Source organism: Scyliorhinus canicula, chromosome 7 (assembly GCF_902713615.1).
Source record: "Scyliorhinus canicula chromosome 7, sScyCan1.1, whole genome shotgun sequence".
NCBI lineage: Eukaryota > Metazoa > Chordata > Chondrichthyes > Carcharhiniformes > Scyliorhinidae > Scyliorhinus > Scyliorhinus canicula.
In genome coordinates, this window is record NC_052152.1 from 84,712,168 (window position 1) to 84,738,718 (window position 26,551).

A 26,551-nucleotide genomic window follows, 5' to 3' on the forward strand; every position below is an offset into this window, starting at 1 on the left:
TCTTATAATGAAAACTAGTAGTTTAAGTGAAGAATGTACCGATTGTTAGACTGGGAAGGGAGAAATGCTTTTGCCATATTTTAATGCAGAGAAACGGAGATTCAAAGGCCCGTTTTCAGTCTTGTCACTCTGGTCAGAGCAATTAACCTTTTCCTGTATGGAATCCAGTTCCTGGAGTTGACAATCTAAAGGTTTACTAGCTGTGCCCTTTCTCACCAGCTCTGCAGCAAGTTATGCTTGACAGCTTTGTTTCTATCAAGCCAAGTGATTCTCATTCCATGCCCTCACACCTTGAAGTACGACCTCCATGGGAATGTCCTAGAACCAACAGGGATATTTATGACTTAAGATATTTCAACATTAAGATGTCTCCTGCAAAGTCAGACTTGTTTCTTTCGAATGTGAACTCACATTTTAAGTAGCTACTGGGAAGTCCTACAACTGTGTGGGTTACAATGGGACAGGCCTCCATGTTGCTGTTGCTAAAGAAGGATGAGGATCCTTTGGAATGTGGGTGGCATAGGCCCATATCTCTGCTGAATGTAGATTGCCAAGATACTAGCACCGGTGTTGACCTTAAGGTTGGACGGGTGCCTACCAAAGGTGATTGGGGAGGACCAGACAGGGTTTGTAAAGGGAAGACAGTTGTCCTCGGATCTGAGGAGGGTGTCTTTATGTGCAGATGATTTGTTGCTGTATATTTCAGAGGCAAGCTCTTCGTTGGGGAGTATAATGAGGTTGGTCCAGAGGTTTAGGACATTTTCAGGGTTCAAATTGAATTTTGGGAAAAGTGAGTATTTTGTGGACTCCGCTCCGGGAGTGGCAGGGCTGTCATTTTTTCTGGCGGCGTCTCATTTTATGTATTTGGGGTGCGGATGGCCCAGATTGGGCAGGGCTTCAGAAGTTTACCTTCACTAGCCTTTTGGGAAGGGTTAAGGTTGATTTACTGAGGTGGGATAAACTCCCTCTGCCATTGGCGGGCCGGCTGCAGGCATTAAAGATTAATGTTTTGCTGCTATTCCTGTTCTTGTTTTAATGTCTGTCATTCTTTAATAGGAAATCCCATTGACCGCAGTGGGACCAGAAGATCTCTCCACGGCCAATTGCAGGCCGCCTTTCGCCCCCATGAATTACACCATGGCAGTTACACAAACTCTGGTTTTGAGTACCTAGCCCTGCCTCCAAATGTAAACATAAGAGATATTTTAAAAATACACTCTGATAATCGGGGCTTTTAGAAAAAGAAAGCCAATAATAAAGCTTTCACCAGGTTTCGACGATTAGAATGAAGGAAGATAGTTTGAAGTTAAAAGCAAAATACTGCAGAAGCTCAAAATCTGAAATAAAAATAAAGTGCTGGAATAACTCAGCAAGTCTGGCAACATCAGTGGGGAGAGAAACAAAATAAATCTTTCAAATCCAATATAACTCTTCTGAAGAAGTCATATTAAAATTTAAATGTTAACTACTGCTAGATCTGTTAAGTTTTGCCAGCACTTTGTTTTTATTTAGGGCAACCCACATATAGCTATTCTTAATTTATTATTCCAAGGCAGATTACTGATTAAATTAAAATAAGACAATCAAAACCAGATATTCAAAATCTGTTAAACACAATTTAATAATTTGCACCTTCCCTTTGTAATCAAGTGTTTTCTCAATCTGCCTCCAAACAGAGTGGACTCATATGCACATGAATATCTAGTCCAAATCACAAGACTATTTTTACACATCTGGATTTAACCATAACTTAGTTACTGCAGGTGACGGTGATGGGGTGAGCAGACTCACATCAGGTGGCTCTCCTCCGAACCAGGACAAAAAAAGGCACTTTTGGTAAAATTTTGTCCAAATTTCAAAGGAAAAATCCCTCAACAGCCAGAGGAGGGTCACCAAGAAAAGATGCCAGCAAACAGGAGCTCAAGGGGCCGAAGAGTCGGTAGAAGCGGCGGAAAGAGCCACGGCTAGCAGGCGGACAAAATGGTGGACCCGCAAGCGAAGGGGCCCCGGTCACCCAGGAGAGAGGGCGGCCAACGACCCGAGCATCAGCCTCCCCGCACCTGTAGACTGATGGAGGAGCTTTCTGATGAAGGAGCTGACCGCCATGAAGGAAGCAATCAAGATAGAGATCCAGGTGTTGGTCAAGGTGGCAGCAGCAGAGGCGATGGTCACCAGGCAGAAGGCAATCGACGGGCTGGGGAAAAAAGTGGCAACTCAAGAGAGGACGACCCTCGACCTGGAAAAGGCCTTGACTGATCAGAGTGACAGAAGCGTGGCCCTGGAGGCGGAGATAAAAAGGTTGGTGGCGGGCCAGGGCAACCTGAGGGAAAAAGTCAAAGGACCAGAAGAATAGGTCCCGATGACAAAACTTCAAGATCGTCGGCCTGCCGGAAGGTACTGAGGCAAAGTCCCGACGGACCACAAATGCTGGGCAACATAGTCGAGAGAGACAGCTTCCCCAAACCCCCAGAGCTCGACAGAGCATACAAGTCGCACAGACCGAAAAGGGAGCAGCTGAGGGTGATTATCCCAAAGCTCCATCGATACCAGGACCATGAGAGGGTCCTGCGGTGGGCACGGCAGACCAAAGCAAGCACCTGGGAAAGACATAAAATCAGAATTTATCAGGACATTGGGACAGAGCTAGCAAAACGCAGGGTTGAGTTTAATCAGGCAAAATCGGCCCTGTACAAGAATGCGGTACGTTTCGGTATGCTGTTCCTGGCCAAGCTCTGGGTCACATACCAAAAAAAGAACCATTACTGCAACTCTCTGGAGGAAGCAAATGCGTTTGTCAGAATCAATGGCTGCGCAGCAACGATGAGAGCTGTACAGGGGAAGACTCTGAAGGAGCAAAAGACTCATTGGACAGTGAGCATGTCACAGCAGGTCTGTGCTGCTTTGTTCCGATCATAAAGAGAAAACTGGGTCTAAGAAAGGAGCGGGAACTGTGGAAGGCAGGTGAGGGTTGAAACAGGGAGAACTGACAGTCAGCGCACAGAAGGAAGGGGCTACACCAGCCCAGGCAGGAGGGCCACCACACGAGCAGAAATAGCTAGCATGGGAAGGCTTGGGGACTGCAGAGCACATCCCAGCAGGGAGGGAGCGCTTGGTCCGGGGGTGGGCACAGGGACAGGGAAAGGGAAAGCACAGGACGAAATAGGACAAAGGCGACACAAGGAGGGGGTAAGGGACACAAAAGTAACAGGGTAGCAAAAATGAGTTTAGCATCGTACAGGCCTTGGCAGGGGTAGAACGGGCTGAGGAAACAGGATAGCAAGCAGCCACCTTGGAGGGTCCCGAAACAAAGGGAGGCCCTGGAGCGCAGGGGTGCACCCACGTGGCGTACACATATTTGGCAGCCATGTAGAATGTCCCCTGGACAAAAGGAAACCCGGCCTCAGGGCGAGAACGGTGACCCCTTTTTAGACGGCCCCCTAACAAAGGGAAACCCCGTAATGCAGGGATGCGTCCACCAGGCAAGTATGGTTGATCCCACAGGAGCAGGGGAACAAAACTCCCCCAAAAAGATTATTACCTGGAATGTCAGGGGACTGAACGGCCCAGTGAAAATATCCAGAATCTTCGCCCAACTGAGAAGCCTGAAAGCCGGCATAGTCTACCTGCAGGAAATACACCTGGGGGAGTAGGCCCGACTGCGGGTAAGAAAGGGCTGGGTGGGACAGATGCACCATTCATGCGACCGGACGAGGGCTAGGGAGTAGCCATATTGATCAGCAAGAGAACGAGGTTCTCGGCGACAAGGGCGGTAATGAACTAAGGGGGAAAGGTACGTCGTGGTCGGCTGTGGCCTAGACAGGGCACCAGTAATACTGCTAAATGGTTATGCGCCCATCTGGGATGACATAGGCGTTATAAAGAAGACAATGTGGGAAATCTTTGAGACTGACATGCATCGACTGATCATATTGGGGTGGCGTGGTAAGATCTTCTGCCATAGGTGAGTATGTTACAAATAACCGGAATGGGGAACACTCGCCTTCCACAAATAGAAGACACTGCAGGTAGTGATCAGGGGAGAGGTTATAGCCTCCAAGGAACAAAGAGATAGGGAAGAGAGGGTGGCTATGAAACAACTGATCGACTTCATCCTAGAGGTCGACAGAAAATACTCCGAGGCCCCGACCGGAGAGCTTCTGGCAGAGAAAAAGCTACAAATGGAATTTAACCCGTTATCCACCAGGAAAGCAGTGAAACAACTTCGGCAGACACGGGGGACCTTTTACGAGCATGGGGAAAAGGCTGGCTGCCTACCGGCTCACCAGCTGAGAAAGCAGGCAGCCACGAGGGAGACAGTCCAAGTGAAGGAGAGCAGAGGCAGACTGGTAATCGAGCAAAGAGAGGTCAACTGAACGTTTGAGACTTTCTATCGAGGGCTGCACACATCCGAACCCCCTGATGGGGACGCAGCGATGAAACGGTTCCCCGATGGACGGGACATGCCAGTCGTGGGGATGATAGGCGGGGCGAGCTGGGAGCACCAATAGGACTGGGAGAGAACATGGAGAGTATCAACTCCATCCAGGCGGGGAAGGCACCAGGACTGAATGTGTTCCCGGTGGACTTCTATCAGAAACTTGCGCCAGCCCTGCCCCCACACCTACGGGATATGTTCGCAGACTTGCTATCGAGGGGCATTCTGCCTCCTACGCTAACATAGGCCACGTAATCGCTGATATTCAAAAAAAACAAGGACCCGACAGAATGTGGATCAAATAGACCCATTTCACTGTTGAGTGTAGACGCCAACAGGGGGCAGAGAGCACAACAGTGTTGCTCTATGCGGATGACCTGCTCCTCTATCTCTCGGACCCACAGAATGGCCTGAAAGTAATCATGGAGCTTCTGAGAGAGTTCAGAGTCTTCTCGGACTACAAACTCAACTTGGCCAAGAGACTGGAGAACTGGGAACCAGAGATGGTCGCAGAGGACCAGATGGGCTTTGTCAAGGTAGGCAGCTAACTGCAAACAACAGGTGGCTTCTGAATGTAATAATGACCCCTTCCGGGGAGAGAACACCAGAGGTGATCATCTCCCTGGACGCAGAAAAGGCCTTTGACAGAGTTGAATGGAAATACCTCTTTGAAGTGCTGGAGCAGTTCGGGCTAGGAACAGTGTTCACCTCATGGGTGAAACTATACATCACCCCCAAGGCAAGCATTCGGACCAACACCACCAGCTCTGAATACTTCCAGCTACACAGGGGCACAAGACAGGGATGCCCACTGTCCCTGCTTCTGTTCGCCCTAGAAATTGAACCACTGGCGATCGCTCTGACAGACGCAAAAAGCTGGAAGGGTATACAAAGAGGGGACAGAGAGCACAATAGTGTTGCTCTATGCAGATGACCTGCTCCTCTACCTCTCGGACCCACAGAATGGCCTGAAAGTAATCATGGAGCTTCTGAGAGAGATCAGAGTCTTCTCGGACTACAAACTCAACTTGCGCAAGAGCGTGGGATTCCCGGTGAACCGGAATGGGGGAGGGACAGAGCTGGAGGGACTACCATTCAAACTAGCCCAAAACAAATTCCACTGCCTGGGGATCCAGACAGCCCATGACTGGACACAGATCCACAAGTGGAACCTGGCCACTCTGGCGGAGGAAATAAAAAGGGACCTGCAGAGATGTAATGCATTTCCGTTTTCCCTGGCGGGGAGAGTGCAGACAATCAAAATGAACGTACTGCCGAGGTTCCTCTATCTGTTGAGATCCATAACAATCTTCATCCCCAAGGCCTATTTCTGCAAAGTAGACAAAATGATCATGCAGTTTATCTGTAGGGGGGGCAAGAACCAGAGGATCCCTAAGTCAAACACTGCAAAGGAAGAAAAATATGGGCGATCTAGCCTTGCCAAATCTACTGTGCTAACACTGGGCGGCCACAGCCAAGAGGGTGAGGGGATGGATTACGAGAGTCAAACACGGAATGGGTGAGGCTGCAGGAGTGCTGAAATAAAACGATCTTCTGAGCAATTGCCACAGCAGCACTCCATCCCCCCATCAAGGCACACATCCAGTGGTGGTAGCCACATTGAAGACGTGGAACCAAACGAGGCAACATTCCATTTAACCGAAATGCCCTCCATGGCCCCCATCTGTGGCAACCTCAAATTCCTGCCAGCCATGCTCGACGCCACCTTTCAAAAATAGAGACAAGACGGGGAGATGCTAGCGGTTAGGGATCTCGACGAAGGGGACAGACTCACGGCCTTGGACAAACTGACGGAGGATCTGGACATACCAACGGGATAGGAGCTCAGGCACCGCCAAATTAAGCACTTTGTTCGTAAGGATACGGTAAAGTATCCCAGGGCCCGAGAGACACTCTCCTAGAGGAACTAATCAAGATGGACAATAAGGGGGGGGGGGGGGGGGGAATTGTGGGAACATATACCGACAGTTGTTAGGCAGGACAAGACTACCACTGGATGAAACTAGATGGAAATGAGAGGGAAAATTGGGGATGCAAGAGGGTTTGGGGACTCTGGAACAAAGCACTGAGCAGGGCTAACTCCACCTCCCCTGTGCTCGACTAAGCCTTATGCAGTTTAAAGTGGTGCACAGAGCCCACCTGTCTAGAACCCGAATGAGCAGGTTCTTCCCGGAGGTAGAAGCAAATGTGAATGGCGCCAGGGAGGCACGCCCAACCTCGCCCACGAGTTCTGCGCCTGCCCCAGACTTGTCGGGTTCTGGATAGTCTTCGAGACGATGTCCATCGTTGTGGGAGTGAGGGAGGAGTCGTGTCCGAGAGTGGTAATCTTCAGGGTATCGGACCAGCCAGATCTTCATATGGGGAAGAGGGCCGACGCCCTGGCTTTCGCATCCCTAATCGCACACCGAAGAATCCTGCTCGACTGGCGAACAGCAACACCACCTGAAGCTGCAGACTGGCTGGCAGAACTGGCGGAATTTCTCCACCTGGAGATCAAGTACACCATCGAGGGCTTCCATAAAACTTGGGAACCATTCATCAACCTGTTCCAAGAGCTGTTTGGAAGCAAACAGCGACTAGGAAGAGAGGTGGGTGGGGAGAGGAGAGAGAAAGACAAGGGAGGACATATACAAGAGACAGGGCCGGGAGGGTGGGAATCCCAAAGAAGGCACAAAACAAAGCACGGGGGGCAAGGGGAGGAGAGGGAAGGGCCACACCACCCCTCCCAACACCAAACAAAAAAATAAATAAAACCTCAGCAGGGGGGAAAGGAAAAAAAGCGGAACATGCCTCCAACAGGGGAATGGGGGACCGCTTGTAAAAAGTGTTGTACATAAGACACAAACTTGCTTGTAAAGATCAGAAATACTTGGTCTGCTACTTTGTAAATATCATGTGCTTTATATGTTGAACTGTTATACTGTTTAAAGTTGGAAAATGCCAGTAAAAATATACTTTTTTTAAAACTTAGTTATTGCATAGAATGGACACTCCCCTAAATATGAAACACTCAAACCGCTCACAAAGGGTGACCAGCATTGATGTGTCCTGAACTTGTAAAAACATTGAAAGTAAAAGGGCCTCCACCTTCTCCTCCTTCCTCCCCTTTTCTCCAAGCCCTTTCTTTTTACCCTCCGTCGGCTTCAGCCATATCCTCTTTGTGGATTTGGGGGGGGGGGGGGGGGGGGGGGGGGGGGGTCATTTCTCCTTGTCTTTCTTTATTTTTCCCTTTCTAATCCTTCCAGTTTCCCCCTCTACAGGCCGTTGTTGGCTTCGATCAGGTTTCGGAACAGGCTGACAAATTGCCCCTTTCCGCAGTCGCCGCTCTTACACGAGGTCGGGTCCCTGCGCTCCTGAGTTTCCGTTTGTCCAGGGGGCACCCAACATGGCCGCCAACTATGTGTTGGCCTGTACCGTGCCCGCCGAGGCCTGCGTTTGTCTTGCTGCCAACCCTTTCCTGTCTTTCTGCCCCTTTTCAGTTCTGTGAGTCCGTCACCCACCCCCCCGGTTCCCCCTATCCCGCCCCCCTCTATATTCTCCCCCCTTTCTGTACCCCCCCCCCCCATCTCTTGGCCAGACGCTCCCTCTCCCAAGAGGTGCGCCGCAACCCCTCTTTCTGCCTGTCTTCCTGTGCTACCCCTCCCTGCTAGCACTGTGCCTCAACTCCCTGGGTTGTCCCTATTCTGTCTGCCTGACTCTGTTCCCTTCCTCGCTCCCTCACCTGTTTCCCCTATCCTCTCTCCCTTCTCTCTGTCTTCCAGCTTTAATCCGAAAATAAGGCAGCACAGTCCCGCGCAAACACAAAGTCCATACAGCAGATCTTGATCCCATTTCGTCCTCCACTTTGTTCTTTCTCCCGCCGCCTCACCATTGCCGCGTTTGTTCTATCTCTCGATTGTTTTTTTTCCACGAACTCTTCAGCCTCTGCCGGGGTGCCGAAGTAGTGTTCTTTCCTCTGGTACATTACCCAAAGTCTGGCCGGGAACAACATGCCAAACCTCACCCCGTTCTTATAGAGTGTTGATTTTGCCCTATTAAATTCGGCCCTCTTTTTTGCAAGGTCCGCCCCAATGTCCTGATACACCCTAATTTTGTGTCCTTCCCGTACGCACGACTTTTGTCTGTCGGGCCCACCTCAGGATCTTTTCCCGTACCGGTGCACCTTTGTGATGATTACTCTCAGCTGCTCCCCGGTTTTGGTATTTGGTCGGAGCGGCCTGTGTGCCCTGTCGAGTTCTGGGGGACTTGGGAAACTGTCCCTCCACACCAGGTTGCCCAGCATTTGGGTGATGTAGTCCATTGGGTCCCTTCCCTCACACCCTCTGGCAGGCCCACAATATGGACATTTTGCCGTCAAAGCCGAGAGACTAGTACAATAGAGGCTTTATTGCTGTACGATGTTGTCCCTCCATCTGCAACAGTAGACTAAGGGTCTGAGCAGCTCTCATACATTTATACATAAGCTCCCTGTGGGCGGAGCTAGCCGGCAGGGGCTGACCGGAGGAACCTGTATTACAGGTACAGGCATACATCCCCCTACTGCAGTACACAGAACTACAGTGGTTACCTCACCACATTCACCCCCTGTAAAAAATGAGTCCGGCGGGGGTGACATGTAACTCTAATACTCAACGAGCCCCCAGACGCCCTCTCCCGAGGTACATGTGCCAGTGCACAAGTGAACCAGCTCCGTGCCTTGCACGACAGCCTTTGCCATCCGGGGGTCACTCGCTTGTACCATCTGATCAAAGCCCGCAATCTGCCCTACTCCGTCGAGGAAGTACGGACAGTCACCAGAGACTGCCAGATCTGTGCGGAGTGCAAGCCGCACTTCTACCGGCCAGATCGCGCGCGCCTGGTGAAAGCATCCCGCCCCTTTGAACGCCTCAGCGTGGACTTCAAAGGGCCCCTTCCCTCCACCGACCGCAACACCTACATCCTTAGTGTGGTCGATGAATTTTCTAGGTTCCCCTTTGCCATCCCATGCCCAGATATGACGTCTGCCACCGTCATCAAGGCCCTGGATTCCATTTTCGCCCTGTTCGGTTTCCCCGACTATATCCACAGTGACAGGGGATCCTCATTCATGAGCGATGAGCTGCGTCAATTCCTGCTCAGCAGGGGTATCGCCTCCAGCAGGACGACCAGCTACAACCCCCGGGGTAACGGACAGGTAGAGAGGGAGAACGGGACGGTATGGAGGGCCGTCCAGCTGGCCCTACGGTCCAGAAACCTCCCAGCCGCTCGCTGGCAGCAGGTCCTCCCTGACGAGCTCCATTCCATTCGATCACTACTGTGCACCGCAACTAACAGTACACCCCATGAACGTGTTTTTGCCTTCCCTAGGAAGTCCACATCCGGAGTGTCGCTCCCGACTTGGCTCACGACTCCGGGCCCAGTCCTTCTCCGTAGGCATGTACGGCACCACAAGGCGGAACCCCTGGTGGACAAAGTACGCCTTCTCCACACCAACCCTCAGTATGCCTACATGGAGTTCCCCGACGGCCGCCAGGACACAGTCTCGCTCCGGGACCTGGCTCCCTCAGGTGCCGATCCCATGCCCACACCCCTTCCTGCGCCAACCCCAGCGCCCCCCTATTCGTCCCCATCAGGTCCATTCCTCATCCCCCTGCCCACCCTGGAGGACACGGAAGATTTCGGCTTGCTCTCGGAGTCATCCCGCCAGCAGCCAGCACCAACACCGCCAGCACCTGCGCCATCGGGGCCATCACCGCCTGTACCGACGTCACCACCACAGCTACGCCGATCACAGCGGAACGTCCGACCACCGATTCGGCTCAACCTGTAACCTGCTAACCTGATGGACTCTTGATTTTCCTTGTTGGACCCTCTTGTAAATAGCATCCTTTGTATTAGAGTTACATGTCACCCCCGCCGGACTCATTTTTTACAGGGGGTGAATGTGGTGAGATAACCACTGTAGTTATGCGTACTGCAGTAGGGGGATGTATGCCTGTACCTGTAATACAGGTTCCTCCGGTCAGCCCCTGCCGGCTAGCTCCGCCCACAGGGAGCTTATGTATAAATGTATGAGAGCTGCTCAGACCCTTAGTCTACTGTTGCAGATGGAGGGACAACATCGTACAGCAATAAAGCCTCTATTGTACTAGTCTCTCGGCTTTGAGTATAATTGTTAGCGCCACAATTTATTGCTGTACGATTTCCCAGTCACCATGGACATCAGAGTCAAGCCTGACCGTCTGCAGCTGGATCCGCATTCGCCTCACGCCAGAAAAGACTTTGATCACTGGCTCGCAGTCTTCGAGGCCTCCATCTCTTCAGCAGACCCTCCCCCGACGGAGGCTCAGAAAAAGCAACTCCTGTACTCCAGACTTAGCTCCAGCGTCTTTCCGCTCATTCGAGATGCGACCGACTACACCGCAGCTATGAAACTGCTCAAGGAGAACTATGCACCATCGGCGAACACCCTGTTTGCGAGGCATCAACTTTCTACTCGCGTCCAGCAGCCGGGTGAGTCGATTGAGGACTTCTGGAGGGCCCTTATACCTCTGGTACGAGACTGCGACTGCCGGGCCCTCACAGCCACGGAACATTCTGATTTACTCATGCACGATGCCTTCGTTACAGGCATTGCATCGGACCCCATCCGGCAACGACTGCTGGAAGGGGTCGTCCCCGACCTCGCGGCCGCAAAGGCCCTGGCGCTCTCCATGACGGCCGCCTCCCGTAGTGCGCACACTTACTCCGCTAGCCACTCGGCCCACCCGTCCTACCCCTCGTGGACCCCGGAAACGGCTCCCCAGGCCCATCCGTCCTACCCCTCGTGGACCCCGCAAACGGCCCCCCCAACAGCCGCCCCCGCGCACTATGCCTGCGCTGCCCTCCGCACCGCACCCCCTGGGGGTTCCCACTGTTACTTCTGCGGCCAACAGAAGCACCCTCGCCAACGCTGCCCGGCCCGCACAGCGACCTGCAAAGCTTGTGGAAAGAAAGGCCACTTTGCAGCGGTGTGTCAGTCCCGGACGGTCGCCGCTATCGCGCCGCCGGTCCCCACGCCTCAGCCGCTCCCTCAATGGGCCCCGCCGTGCGCTTCCCCGACCCCACGTGCGATCAGTGGGCGCCGCTATCTTTTGCCACCCCCGCCACGTGCGCCCTATGGGCGCCGCCATCTTCATCCACCACAGCCATGTGCGTTCCATGGGCGCCGCCATTTTGTTCCGACCCCATAACGTGCGCTCCATGGATGCCGCCATTTTACCCACAGGTACTGCGGATGCCGCCATCTCGTCTCCAGGGGCCGCCATCACGGGACACGGGTCGCTACCGCTCCTCGTCGGACTCATCTGACTCAACCGCCGACCAACCACAGCTCGCCTCCGTTACGCTCGACCAGTCCCGTCCTCGCAACCTGGCACCCTCTTCCACGTCGGTGCTGGTCAACGGCCATGTGACCTCCTGCCTCATCGACTCCGGGAGCACCGAGAGCTTCGTCCACCCGGACACGGTAAGGCGCTATTCCCTTGCGATCCATCCCGCCGACCGGCAGATCTCCCTTGCCTCCGGTTCCCACTCTGTCCCGATCCGGGGTTTCTGCCTGGTTAAACTCACTGTACAGGGTGTGGAATTCGACCGTTTCCGTCTGTACATTCTCCCCGACCTCTGCACTTCACTCCTACTAGGCCTGGATTTCCAGTGCAATCTCCAGAGCCTCACCCTCAAATTCGGTGGACCCCTACCTCCCCTCACCGTTTGCGGCCTCGCGACCCTCAAGGTCGAGCCCCCCTCCCTCTTTGCTAATCTGACTGTGGATTGCAAGCCCGTCGCCACCAGGAGCAGACGGTACAGCACCCAGGACAAGGCCTTCATCAGGTCCGAAGTCCAGCGGCTGCTTTGGGAGGGTATCATCGAGGCCAGCAACAGCCCTTGGAGAGCCCAGGTGGTAGTAGTTAAGACCGGGGAGAAGCACAGGATGGTCGTGGACTACAGCCAGACCATCAACCGGTACACGCAGCTCGACGCGTACCCCCTCCCCCGCATTTCTGATATGGTCACTCAGATTGCACAGTACCGGGTCTTCTCTACTATTGACCTGAAATCCGCCTACCACCAGCTCCCCATCCGTAAATCGGACCATCCCTACACTGCCTTCGAGGCAGACGGTCGTCTGTACCAATTTCTGAGGGTTCCCTTCGGCGTCACGAATGGGGTCTCGGTCTTTCAGCGAGAAATGGACCGAATGGTTGACCGGTACGGATTGCAGGCCACCTTCCCGTACCTCGACAATGTCACCATCTGCGGCCATGACCAGCAGGATCATGATGCCAACCTTTATAAATTCCTCCACACCGCATCTCTCCTTAATCTCACGTACAACAAGGAGAAATGCGTGTTCCGCACAGACCGCTTAGCCATCCTTGGCTACGTAGTCCAAAACGGACTACTGGGACCCGATCCCGACCGCATGCGCCCCCTCATGGAGCTCCCAATTCCCCACTGCCCCAAGGCCCTCAAACGCTGCCTTGGGTTTTTCTCTTATTACGCCCAGTGGGTCCCGCAATACGCAGACAAGGCCTGGCCACTTATCCAGTCCACACATTTTCCCCTCTTGGCCGAGGCACAACAGGCCTTCGCCTGCATTCGATCTGACATAGCCAGGGCGGGGATGCACACCGTAGACGAGACTCTGCCTTTCCAAGTAGAGAGCGACGCTTCAGATGTCGCCCTTGCCGCCACGCTGAATCAGGCCGGCAGACCCGTGGCATTCTTTTCACGCACCCTCCACGCCTCCGAAATTTGGCATTCCTCTGTCGAAAAGGAAGCCCAGGCAATCGTTGAAGCGGTGCGGCACTGGAGGCATTACCTGGCCGGCAGGAGATTCACTCTCCTCACTGACCAACGGTCGGTAGCCTTCATGTTCAACAACACGCAGCGGGGCAAGATCAAGAATGACAAAATCTTGCGGTGGAGAATCGAGCTCTCCACCTTTAACTACGAGATCTTGTATCGCCCCGGCAAGCTCAACGAGCCCCCAGACGCCCTCTCCCGAGGTACATGTGCCAGTGCACAAGCGAACCAGCTCCGTGCCTTGCACGACAGCCTTTGCCATCCGGGGGTCACTCGCTTGTACCATCTGATCAAAGCCCGCAATCTGCCCTACTCCGTCGAGGAAGTACGGACAGTCACCAGAGACTGCCAGATCTGTGCGGAGTGCAAGCCGCACTTCTACCGGCCAGATCGCGCGCGCCTGGTGAAAGCATCCCGCCCCTTTGAACGCCTCAGCGTGGACTTCAAAGGGCCCCTTCCCTCCACCGACCGCAACACCTACATCCTTAGTGTGGTCGATGAATTTTCTAGGTTCCCCTTTGCCATCCCATGCCCAGATATGACGTCTGCCACCGTCATCAAGGCCCTGGATTCCATTTTCGCCCTGTTCGGTTTCCCCGACTATATCCACAGTGACAGGGGATCCTCATTCATGAGCGATGAGCTGCGTCAGTTCCTGCTCAGCAGGGGTATCGCCTCCAGCAGGACGACCAGCTACAACCCCCGGGGTAACGGACAGGTAGAGAGGGAGAACGGGACGGTATGGAGGGCCGTCCAGCTGGCCCTACGGTCCAAAAACCTCCCAGCCGCTCGCTGGCAGCAGGTCCTCCCTGACGAGCTCCATTCCATTCGATCACTACTGTGCACCGCAACTAACAGTACACCCCATGAACGTGTTTTTGCCTTCCCTAGGAAGTCCACATCCGGAGTGTCGCTCCCGACTTGGCTCACGACTCAGGGCCCAGTCCTTCTCCGTAGGCATGTACGGCACCACAAGGCGGAACCCCTGGTGGACAAAGTACGCCTTCTCCACGCCAACCCTCAGTATGCCTACGTGGAGTTCCCCGACGGCCGCCAGGACACAGTCTCGCTCCGGGACCTGGCTCCCTCAGGGGCCGATCCCATGCCCACACCCCTTCCTGCGCCAACCCCAGCGCCCCCCTATTCGTCCCCATCAGGTCCATCCCTCATCCCCCTGCCCACCCTGGAGGACACGGAAGATTTCGGCTTGCTCTCGGAGTCATCCCGCCAGCAGCCAGCACCAACACCGCCAGCACCTGCGCCATCGGGGCCATCACCGCCTGTGCCGACGTCACCACCACAGCTACGCCGATCACAGCGGAACATCCGACCACCGATTCGGCTCAACCTGCTAACCGGATGGACTCTTGATTTTCCTTGTTGGACCCTCTTGTAAATAGCATCCTTTGTATTAGAGTTACATGTCACCCCCGCCGGACTCATTTTTTACAGGGGGCGAATGTGGTGAGATAACCACTGTAGTTATGTGTACTGCAGTAAGGGGATGTATGCCTGTACCTGTAATACAGGTTCCTCCGGTCAGCCCCTGCTGGCTAGCTCCGCCCACAGGGAGCTTATGTATAAATGTATGAGAGCTGCTCAGACCCTTAATCTACTGTTGCAGATGGAGGGACAACATCGTACAGCAATAAAGCCTCTATTGTACTAGTCTCTCGGCTTTGAGTATAATTGTTAGCGCCACACACAATATGGACATTTTGCCGTCAAAACCTGTTTTCTTGGTCCTCGACCTTCCCCTTCAAGTTCCCCTGCATGTCATCAAACTCTTCACCTCGGTTTCCAGATCCACAATCCTATCACTCTAATCAGTTGAAGCCTTTTCCAGGTCCAGGATCGTCTTTTCCTGGGCTTCCATCTTCCTTCCCTGGCTGGAGAGTGGCCATTGCATCCGTCACCACCTCTCTCACCGCCACCTGGAACTCCATTTTCATTGCCTCCTTCATGGCAGTCAGGTCCTTTTTAGTAATGTCGTCCAACCATCCCCCGGTGTGGGGAGGGGCATCGCTGCCTGTTCTTGTTCCGCAGGTCGGGTTGCTGTGAGAATTCTAAATTTCAGTCCAGATGTAAGCATCAGTCGAACACCAGATAACTTCAAAGAATCTTATATTTACCACGGGGCTACACAAGTGTAACTTACAGAGTTACAGCAAGTGAAGGCACTTTTTTTTTTAGTTACAGTTAACTATATACTTGTAAAACCCCTCAAACCCCTCCTTCATATAATTATTTCTTTCAATCATTAGTCACACAGTTAGCTCATCATAGCAATTCTTTATCAAGGAAGGAGTATCTCATCCCACAGCTGTGTTTCATTCCCAGGCAGTTCACAGGTTCCCACAGACAGTTCACAGGATCCTGATAAGGCCGAACACAGAAGCAATTAATCTCACAAGGCACGTACACATATTACACAAACTTGGCATGCCATTTCCCATCAAGCTCGGATTCTAACTTGACCCAAACTCTCGGCTAGATCAGGAGGAGGGGATTGGTAGGCTCCCGCTAAAGAGGGCAGTGAGGAGTTTTAGGTACCTGGGGGTCCAGGTGTCTAGGAGCTGGGGGACCCTCCACAAGCTCAATTTTACTAGGTTGGTGGAGCAGATGGAGGAGGAATTTAAAAGGTGGGACATGCGGCCGTTGTCGTGCAGAGTATAGTCCGTTAAAATAACGGTGCTCCCGAGATTTTGTTTTTAATTCAGTGCCTCCCCATTTTCGTTCCAAGGGCCTTTTTTAGGAGGGTGAACAGCAGCATTCTGGGATTTGTTTCGGCGCATGGGACTCCGAGGGTAAGGAGGGTCTTTTTGGAGCGGGGCAGGGATAGAGGGGGGCTGGCGCTGCCCAACCTCTCTGGGTACTATTGGGCGGCTAATGTCTCGATGGTACGCTAGTGGGTAATGGAGGGGGAGGGGGCAGCATGGAAAAGGATGGAGATGGCGTCCTGTGGAGGCACGAGCCTGAAGGCACTGATAACGGCTCCGTTGCCGCTCCCTCCAACGAGGTACACCACGAGCCCGGTGGTGGCAGCTACCCTCAAAATTTGGGTGCAGTGGAGGTGACACAGGGGGGAAGTGCGTGGCTCGGTGGAGGCCACGCTGCGGGGGAACCACCGGCTTGTTCCAGGGAACATGGATGGCGGGTTCCTGGGGTGGCACAGGGCGGGCATCAGGAAGCTGGGAGACCTGTTTACTGACGGGAGGTTCGCGAGCCTTGGTGAACTGGAGGAGAAGTTTGACCTCCCCCCGGGGAATATGTTCAGGTACCTTCAGGTCAAGGCGTTTGCTAGGCGACAGGTGGGAGGGGTTCCCTTTGCTGCCCCCGCGGGGGTAAGGGATAAGGTGCTATCGGGGGTGTGGGTCAGGGATGGGAAGGTGTCTGACATCTACCAGGTAATGCAGGAGGTGGGGGAGGCGTCGGTAGAGGAGCTGAAGGCTAAGTGGGAGGTGGAGCTGGGGGAGCAGATTGAGGAGGGGACATGGGCGGACGCCCTGGAGAGGGTGAACTCCTCCTCTTCATGTGCGAGGCTTAGTCTCATCCAGTTCAAGGTGCTGCACCGGGCCCATATGTCCGGATCTAGGATGAGTAGGTTCTTTGGGGACGAAGACAGGTGCGTCAGGTGTTCGGGGAGTCCAGCGAACCATGCCCATATGTTCTGGGCATGCCCGGCACTGGAGGAGTTCTGGAAGGGGGTGGCGGGGACGGTGTCGAGGGTGGTGGGATCCAGGGTCAAGCCAGGCTGGGGACTCGCGATATTTGGGGTTGGGGTGGAGCCGGGAGTGCAAGAGGCGAAAGAGGCCGATGTCTTGGCCTTTGCGTCCCTAGTAGCCCGGCGGAGGATCTTGCTGCAGTGGAAAGATGCGAGACCTCAGAGTGTGGAGACCTGGATTAATGACATGGTGGGATTCATTAAGTTGGAGAGGATTAAGTTCGCCCTGAGGGGGTCGGTACAAGGGTTCTTTAGGAGGTGGCAGCCTTTCCTCGACTTTCTGGCTCAACGATAAGTCAGCAGCAGCAGCAACCCGGGGAGGGAGGGAGGGAGGGGGGGGGGGGGGGGGGGGGGGGGTTTTAGGGGGATAGTGTTTAAGTTAATTTGCTTATTGTTAATTTATTCTGTTGTTTATTGGGGTTGAGGGGGTTGGAGGGGTTTGTTATATGCGTTGTTACGGGTGCCGGGGGGGTGTTTATTATTATTATTGTTATTATTGTTTTGTTGATTTTTATTTTTCAAAAAATTCCAATAAAAATTATTTTTTAAAAAAAGCTCAACACCATCCAGGACCAAGTAGCCCGTTTAATTGATACCCCTTCCACAAACATTCCATCCTTCCACCACCGAACAGTAGCAGCCACGTGTACCATCTGCAGAATGCACTGTAGGACCTCACCAAGGTTCCTTAGACAGCACCTTCCAAATTCACAACCATTACCATCCAGAAACACAAGAGCAGCAGAAACCTGGGAACACCACCCCCTGGAGGTTCCCCCTCCAAGTACCTACACCTCAGGGACTGCAGCAGTTCAAGAAGGCAGCTTACCACCACCTTTTGAAGGACAACAAGGAATGGGCAATAAATGCTGGCCTAACCAAAGATGCTCACATACCGCATAGAAAATATAAAATATTACCATTTCATACGAAGATGTTAGCTGCTGTGACCGTGGGAGGTCCAGGATTTCATGTAAATGCAGCTTTAAGTGCTTTGTACGGTGTGCATCTGGAGATTCCTCTTTCTATGTTTGCATACATGGATGGCCAGTACAGTAATTCCTTGGTCCTGTATAATTTCGCTTCCAACCCGGGGTGCCCTTGGTGCAACTGTTTGTGTAATACTTCTGGAGTGTCGTGGAATGACAAATCGCTGGCCAGCAGTATTAGTCCATCCTGTACGGTCAGTTCATCCCTGATAGCACAGAATGTGTGGAGCGCAAGGGGAAGCTCCCTTGAGGATTGTGATCAGGCCCTTATGATGACGTTGTGCAGTTGCCTGCATTTGATGATCGCCTGTAAGTCTTTTTGAGTTCCTAAATTTAACGAGAAGACAGTACCTCTATTGCCATAATGTCAATGTCTTCCTCATGGTTTCCCTGATCTTGGGTGAGGAAAAAGGGTCTGGAGAGGGAATCAGAGGGAATCAGTCAAGCACAGCTTCTTGCCATTTTTGTACACGATGCTGAGGTTATAGCATTACAACTTTAGCATCATGTGTTGCAGCCGTGCAGACACAATTTGGAGAGGTTTCTTTTTGATGTGTGGATAATGAGTCTCAGTGTCAATGAAGGCCCTTGAAGCAAAGGTTTTGGTCTGCCATTTTGGATGCAGAGTGCACCAAGTTTGTGCTGGGAGGCGTCTGCTGATAATGTACGGGTGCTTGAACATCAAAGCATTAGAAATACAGCAAAAATAACAACCAAATAAGAACAGGAAGAGGCCATTTGGCCCTTCAAGCCTGCTTCACCATTCATTATGATCATGGGTATTCATCCAACTCAATAGTCTAATCCCACTTTCCCCAATATTCTTTGATCCCCTTCACCTCAAGTGCTATATCTAACTGCTTTTTGAAACCATATAATGTTTTGGACTACTTCCTGTGGTAATGAATTCCACAGGCTTACCACTTTCTGGGTGAAGAAATTTCTCTTCATCTCTGTCCTAAATCGTTTACCCAATATCCTCAGACAGTGCCCCCTGGTTCTGGACACACACGCCATCGGGAACACCACTCCTGCATCTACCCTGTACAGTCCTGTTAGAATTTTATAGGTTTCTATGAGATCTTCCCTCATCCTTCTGAACTCCAGTGAATACAATCCTAACCGATTCAATCTCTCCTCTCAAGTCAGTCCTGCCATCCCAGGAACCAGCTGGTAAACCTTCGCTGCACTCCCTCTATAGCTAGAACATCTACACACAATATTCCAGGTGTGGCCTCACCAATAATTGCGACATGCCATCCTTTCTCCTGTACTCGAATTCTCTCGCAATGAAGGCCAGCGTACTATTTGTCTTCTTTACCGCCTGCTGCATCTGCATGCTTACCTTCACTGACTGTGTACGAGGACACCCAGGTCGCATTGCACGTTCCCCTCTCCTAATTTATGGCCATTCAGCTAATAGTCTGCCTTCTTGTTTTTGCTACCAAAGTGGATAACCGGTATTTATCCAAATTATACTGCATCTGCATTCATTTTCCCATTCACTCAACTTGTCCAAATCACACTGAAGGATCTCTGCATCCTCCTCACAGCTCACCCTCCCACCCAGCTTGGTGTCATCTGCAAAGTTGTAGATATGACATTTTGTTCCCTCATCTAAATCATTAGTATATATTGTGAATAGCTGGGGCCCTAGCACCGATCCCTGCGGTACCCCATTAGTAACTGGCTGCCAATTTGAAAAAGACCCGTTAATTCTATTTGTTTCCTGCCTGCCAACCAGTTTTCTATCCATTCAATACACTTCCCCCAATCCCATACACTTGAATTTTACACGCTAATCTTTTATATGGGACTTTGTCAAAAGCCTTCTGAAAGTCCAATTACACCACTCCCACTGGTTCCCTTTCATCAATTCTAGTAGTTACATCCGCAAAAAATTCCAATAGAGTTGCGAAGCATGATTTCCCCTTCATAAATCCATGCTGACTCTGCCCGATCCTGCCACTGTTTTCTAAAGTTTTCTGCTATAAAATGTTTGATAATGGATTCTAGAATTTTCCCTACTACTGACGTCAGGCTTCCTGGTCTATAATTCCCTGCTTCCTCTCAACCTCCCTTTTTAAATAATGGAGTTCAATTTGCCACCCTCCAATCTGCAGGAACTTCTCCACAGTATATAGAATCCCAGAAGATGACCACCAATTCATCCACTATTTCTGGAGCCACCTCCATCAGTACCATGGGATGGAGATCATCAGACCATGAGGATTTATCAACATTCAATGCCATCAATTTAACCCATGATGTGGAGAAGCCGACATTGGACTTGGGTGAGCACAGTAAGAAGTCTTACAACACCAGGTTAAAGTCCAACAGGTTTGTTTCAAATCACTAACTTTTGGAGTACAGCTCCTTCCTCAGGTGAATGAAGAGGTGGGTTCCAGAGATATATATATATAGACAAAGTTAATGATGCAAGACGATACTTTGAATGCGAGTCTTTGAAGGTAATTAAGTCTTTACAGGTCCAGATGGAGCAACTGGAGAAAGGGATAATCACAGGACAACCAACACCATTTCTCTACTAATATTGATCACCCTCAGTTCCTCCTTCTCACTTGCATTCCCCAACATTTCTGGTATCTTACTTGTGTCCTCATTTGCGAAGACAGAACCAAAGTATGTATTTAGTATGTATGTATTTAGTTGCTCAGCCATTTCTTTGTCCCCTATAATACATTCCCATTTCTGATTGTAAGGAACTTACATTTGTCTTCACCAATCTTTTTCTATTCACGTACCTATAGAAACTTTTACAATCAGTTTTTATGTTCCCTGTAAGCTTACTCTCGTACTCCAGTTTCCCCTTCTTAATCAATCCCTTGATCCTTCTTTGTTGAATTCTAAACAGCTCCCAAACCTCAGACGTGTTGTTTTTCTTGGCCAATATATATGCTTCTTCCTTGGATCGAATACTATCCCTAATTTCCCTTGTGAGCCATGGATTGACCACCTTTTCTGTTTTACTTTTGTGTCAGACAGGAATAAACCATTGTTGCAGTTCCTCCATGAGCTCTTTGAGTGTTTGCCATTGCCTATCCACTGTAAGTAACATTCCCCAATCGATCGTAGCCAACTCACACCTCATTTTAATGTAGTTTCCATTGTTAAGATTCAGGACCCAAGTCTTAGAATCAAATACTTCACACTCCATTTTGATATTTCGTAATACCGGTGGGGTGCAAGTTCGTGTTTGAGTCTGTTGAAGACTGCTGTGTGGTGATCTTGCCAGCACCATTCGATGTCCTGGTGGAGACGTGGATGAAGAGGTCCAGTGACCTCACTATAACACGGGACAAACTTAGAAAGATAATTTGTCATACCAAGAAAGCACTGCAAAATATGCTTGACCATGGGAATGGCCGTCTATCATATAGCCATTGCCTATCTGGATCGGACTTTATACAATCAGCTGTGAGTAAATGGCCTTTTGCAAGGTTGACCCTGAATCTGCAATTTGCAGGGATAAGCTTTAATTGGATGGTCCTGATTCTGTCAAGGATGAGGCAAAGAACTGCATCATGTTCTTGCATAGTACGACCCCAAAAAGGATGTCAACAATGATCTCATACAATTGCCTGCAAAGAGTTTCTCCATGCATTGTTGGAAAACCTGCCAGTGAAGATCCCATAAGGCATACAAAGATACGGTATCTGCCGACCAGAATCTTATAATTTTCAGACTCAAAAAACTTCTGGTGACGGTGATGTTCTGAGCACATTAGGTGATCCTCCTCCATAATACAACCAATAGGCACTATTAGTCAAATTTATCCTGTAAATTTGGGCTTATTTCACCCACAATTAAGAAAGAGAAAGAATAGGAACAGCAAATGGGAGCTCGAGAGGCCGCAGAGAAGACAGGAGCAGAGGAAAAGGACACGCGCAGCAAGTAGAGGAGTCGGCGGCGCTACGAGGCAAGGGGTCCCGGCAACCCGCGGAGGGGGAGACCAAACAATGCCCCCTCCGGAGATGGATGGAAGGCATTCCTGACGAAGGAACTGATGCCGATGAGAGAAGCGAGAAAAGTGGAGATCCAGGTGGCGGTCAAACTGGCAGTGACGAGGCGTTGGTCGTCATGCAGACGGCGATCGATGGAACGGAAAAACTGGAAACTCAGGGGAAGACGATCCTAAAGCTGGAAAAGACATGGACGGATCAGAGCATCAGGATTGTATTGCCTATTGGTTGTATTATGGAGGAGGATCACCTAATGAGCGACTGCTCAGAACATCACCGTCACCAGGATTGTATCTCTGGAGGCCAAAATCAAAAGGTTGGTGGCGGCCTCTGCCTAACTTCCTTGTTACCCCCTCAAAGAACTCTAACAAATTTGTCAGACATGACCTTCCTTTGACGAAGCCGTGCTGACTCAGTCCTATTTTATCATGCACTTCCAAGTACTCCGCAATCTCATCTTTAATAATGGACTCTAAAATCTTACCAATGACCAAAGTCAGGCTAACAACTTATAATTTCTCATCTTCTGCCTCCCTGCCTTCTTAAACAGCGGTGTTACATTAGCCACTTTCCAGTCCACCGGGACCCTTCCTGACTCCAGTGATTCCTGAAAGATCACCACCAATGCCTCCACGATCACCTCAGCTATCTCTTTTAGAATCCCGGGGTGTAGTACATCCGGTCAAGCTGATTTATCCACCTTCAGACCTTTCCGTTTCCCCAGAACCTTCTCCTGAGTGATGGCTACTGCACTCACCTCTGCCCCCAATTCTCCTGGAGCTCTGGCATCCCAATGGTGACTTCCACTGTGAAGACTGGTGCAAAGTAACTATTCAGTTCTTCTGCTTTTCCTATTTCTTTGTTTCCTATTATTACTTCTCCAGCCACATTTTCCAGTGGTCCAATGTCTATTTTTGCCTCTCTTACCTTTTATATATTGAAAAAAACTCTTCCTATCTTCTTTTATATTACAAGCTAGCTTGCACTCATATTTCATCTTCTCCTCCCTCATTGCTTTTTTAGCTGTCCTCTGTTCACTTTTAAGGGCTTCCCAATCCTCTGGCTTCCCACTAATCCTATGGTCAGCGGTGCCCTAGACAGGGCAAACATTATCCTGGTAACGTGTACATACTCAACTGGGCGACACAGATTTAATAAAGAACACCATGGTGGAAATCCCAACATCGAGACACATCGACTAATCATTGGGGGGGGGGGGGGGCAGCTGCTGAGGGCGATAGCCCAGGTAAAATTGATCTTATAGAACGATTTTGCTGCTTAACATAGATGCGAGTACTCGCAAAAATCCTGACCAAGAGACTGGAGGACCGTGTACCAGAAGTGCTCGCAGAGGATCAGACAGGCTTTGTCAAGGGTAGACCACTAACTGTGAACATCAGACGGTTGCTGAACGCGATACTGACCCCATCCGGGGAGAGAACAACAGAGGTGATCTTCTCCCTGGACTTAGAAAAGGCCTTCAACAGAGTTTGATTGGAAGTACCTCATAGAGGTAATGGAGTGGTTTGGCCTAGGGACGGGGTTTAAGTCACGGGCGAAACTCTTGTACAACACCACCAAGGCGAGCGTTCGGACCAATATCACAAGCTCTGAATACTTCCAGTTGTACAGAGGCACAAGGCAGGGATGCCACTGTCCCCTCTCCTGTTCGCCCTGGCAATTACATAGAACATACAGTGCAGGAGGCCATTCGGCCCATCGAGTCTGCAATGACCCATTTAAGCCCTCACTTCCACCCTATCTCCGTAACCCAGTAACCCCATCTCACCTTTTTGGTCACTAAGGGCAATTCATCATGGCCAATCCACCTAACCTGCACGTCTTTGGATTGTGGGAGGAAATCAGTGAACACGGAGAAAACCCACACAGACACGGGGAGAACATACAGACTCCGCACAGACAGTGAACCAACAGGGAATCGAACCTGGGACCTTGGCACTGTGATGCCACAGTGCTATCCACTTGTGCTACCGTGCTGCCCTAAACTGAACCCATGGCGATCTCTCTGCGGGATGTGAGAATCTGGAAGGGTATAATGAAGAGGAGGCAGAAAGCACAGAGTCTCACTCTACATGTCAGAGCCGCAAAACGGCTTGAAGAAAATCATGAAGCTCTGGAAGAGTTTGGGACCTTCTCGGGCTACAAACTCAGGAAGGGAGGAGGGGAGGGGGGAGCAATGAGGGCAGACAGGAACAAGGGTGGGAGGGCAGCAAGGGAGGAATCCAGGGAAATATTAGGAGTGGCCACGGGAAAAGAGCAAGAGGGGGCCAAAGAGCCCCCCCAAACAAAGCCAATGGGGCAACAACAATATAGGACAAAAGAAATAAGACTATAAATACGATGGAGAAAGGGCCTAAGGTGGTGTAAGAATAATACAAAGGGCAGGAGAAAAAGAGAGGGGGGCAATGAAAGAGCATGTAAATTGTACATAATAACCGTCTCAATCACCTGCAGTATAGTGCACAGATGTAAAATTTAATAAAAATATTTTTTTTTAATTTCAGACCCCCAAGTATCAGACTCATACTGAAAACTGTCTTGTAGCTCTGCAGCTGCACAGACCAATTTTCATTCCAGATCTTGAGCCTCAAGTTAAAAAATGTGGACGTAGTTTACACCGTCAGTGTAGCAGGGCGGGCCACATAGAGCCAGCAAGGACAGCTCCAGAGATTGGGACGCCATCTTTAAAAGGTGCCTCAATAAGAACCAAAGATCAACTCCTCTATCCCGCTCCCCCAACATCTGAGGTATCGCCGGTGCTCCCCCTCAATGCCCATATTCCTCCCTCCCACCAAGTTGCCCCCCCCCCTCGCTGCCCGCTCCCCCTGTGCCTACAATGTCTCCCCTCAATGGCCTCGCTGGTTTCCAACCCTCCACCACCACACATAATGGGAACCCCGCCCCTCAATATGGTTCTGCAGAGGGCCCACCCCTTACTCTTCCACCTGGCACACATTGGCACTGTTTTTTACTAAGAGACAAATATTCTCTAACTGATTCAGGATTATCTCAGAATCTACCTTTTCTTCCTGCCTTGAAAACAAAAGACTTCAATTTTTCAATGGCCTTGGGGCCCGTGTGGTTTAATAGGGTACAAACCTGTACGTTTTTCGACTTTTCAAAGTGTGTAGCACCACAGTTATTACACCACCTCATCTGAAACATTTCCAAACTATCCGCAATATTTTCATCAAAGACAAATGGATCAATGCAGCAAAGTCCTTGCGCAATATTACCAACTCCTGACACCATGTAGAAGGTTGTGGGTTCCCCAAATCACCGACATCAAGGACTTCCAACAAAGTTTCTTTATTCTTGACCTCAGCTATACAGAACATTTGTGCTCTGCCCACGCTCCCTGAAATGGCTCCCATGCATCCATGTGACCTCTTTCGTAGCCACATCATCGCATTTACACATGAGCACTCAGCATACAGTGGGAAATCAGCTAATATGATGTCCTGTGCTCTGTGAGTTCAAGCCCATCAGATTGCAATGTGCATTCAGGGATGAGTGTAAAATCTATTGCCATTCGTTTAATTTTTTTCCTTATTTCATTTTTAATTGATGATACATTTCTATGATGTTTCATCTTTTATAACTTCAGCAAAATTGTTGAAAATTATATAAAGGGTTCTAGAGGATTCAGTTCTTCAGCTAAGGAAGAACCCTGTTGAAATTTAGCACCATTTTACAAATACTTAACTCTACATTTCTTGGTTTTCTATTAACCTAACCTAGGCTCAATTTAAGTATCCAAGCAACCTGCGTGTAACTGCCATGGGGGTGGAAGGAGGGCGCCTTATTCTTCCATTTGCTCCACCAACTGACACCTGAAGCTGCATCGAAATACAATTTTCTACGAAATGGACAGCAGAATTTGCGGGAGATGGATTCATACGGACACTAATCCCCATTCATTCAACCAATGGCTGCCAGGATCTGGCGCCAACACCCACGCGCGCCATAGGACCAGCCGCCGTTATCCGTCCGCGCATGCGCTCCGTGCAGATTCGGAACCGTTAAATTGAGAGCGGGTCCTGCCGTCTCACTCGACTCGATTTGTTCAAATATCAAGTGTTAATATGCGCGCGCGTCTAATAACAGCTGGCGGAGGAAAGATCCTCATTCCCTTTCGATATAAATATCAGATATTGCCCAGTTTATTTTTTTGTATTTGGAGAGTTTCTAGACTGAAGTAGTTTCGACAGAATTCACGGGACCGTGTCGCACCTCACGGCTGTTGGTGGGATTACGCTTCAGCGACATGCATTAAATTCACGGAGTCAAATGGCAAATCTACCATAAATCTACTATTTAAATCTAATGCTTACATCCCATTCGAAAGTGACCGTTCCACGGACCGAGTTCCCACTGTCCTGTTCAGCTTCATTACCCTTCATAAAACAGGTACCTGTCGCGATCATGGTTTCCTCACTGGCCACCAACTGAAGTATATCACTGAGCATGCGCAGTACTCTATTTTCTCTCGCGCGCGGCGCACGTGCGTTTCAAACTCCTCCCTGCCATATTTGCCATGTCACATGGTAAG

General features: G+C 50.7%; 1 protein-coding gene across 4 annotated transcripts in view; it reads right to left on the reverse strand.

Moving 5' to 3' along the window:
• Positions 1 to 26,551, reverse strand: part of LOC119969096 (superoxide dismutase [Cu-Zn]-like) — a 123,018-nt gene that overhangs the window by 53,735 nt on the left and 42,732 nt on the right. Inside the window, exon 1 of one of the 4 annotated variants that reach the window (XM_038802297.1) lies at positions 26,334 to 26,472. The exons of the other annotated variants lie outside the window; for them this stretch is intronic. Coding sequence (XP_038658225.1) covers positions 26,334 to 26,468 — 135 coding nt within the window. The 5' untranslated portion in view covers positions 26,469 to 26,472. Of the gene's footprint in view, positions 1 to 26,333; positions 26,473 to 26,551 lie in introns of those variants that run through there. 4 annotated transcript variants of the gene reach the window in all.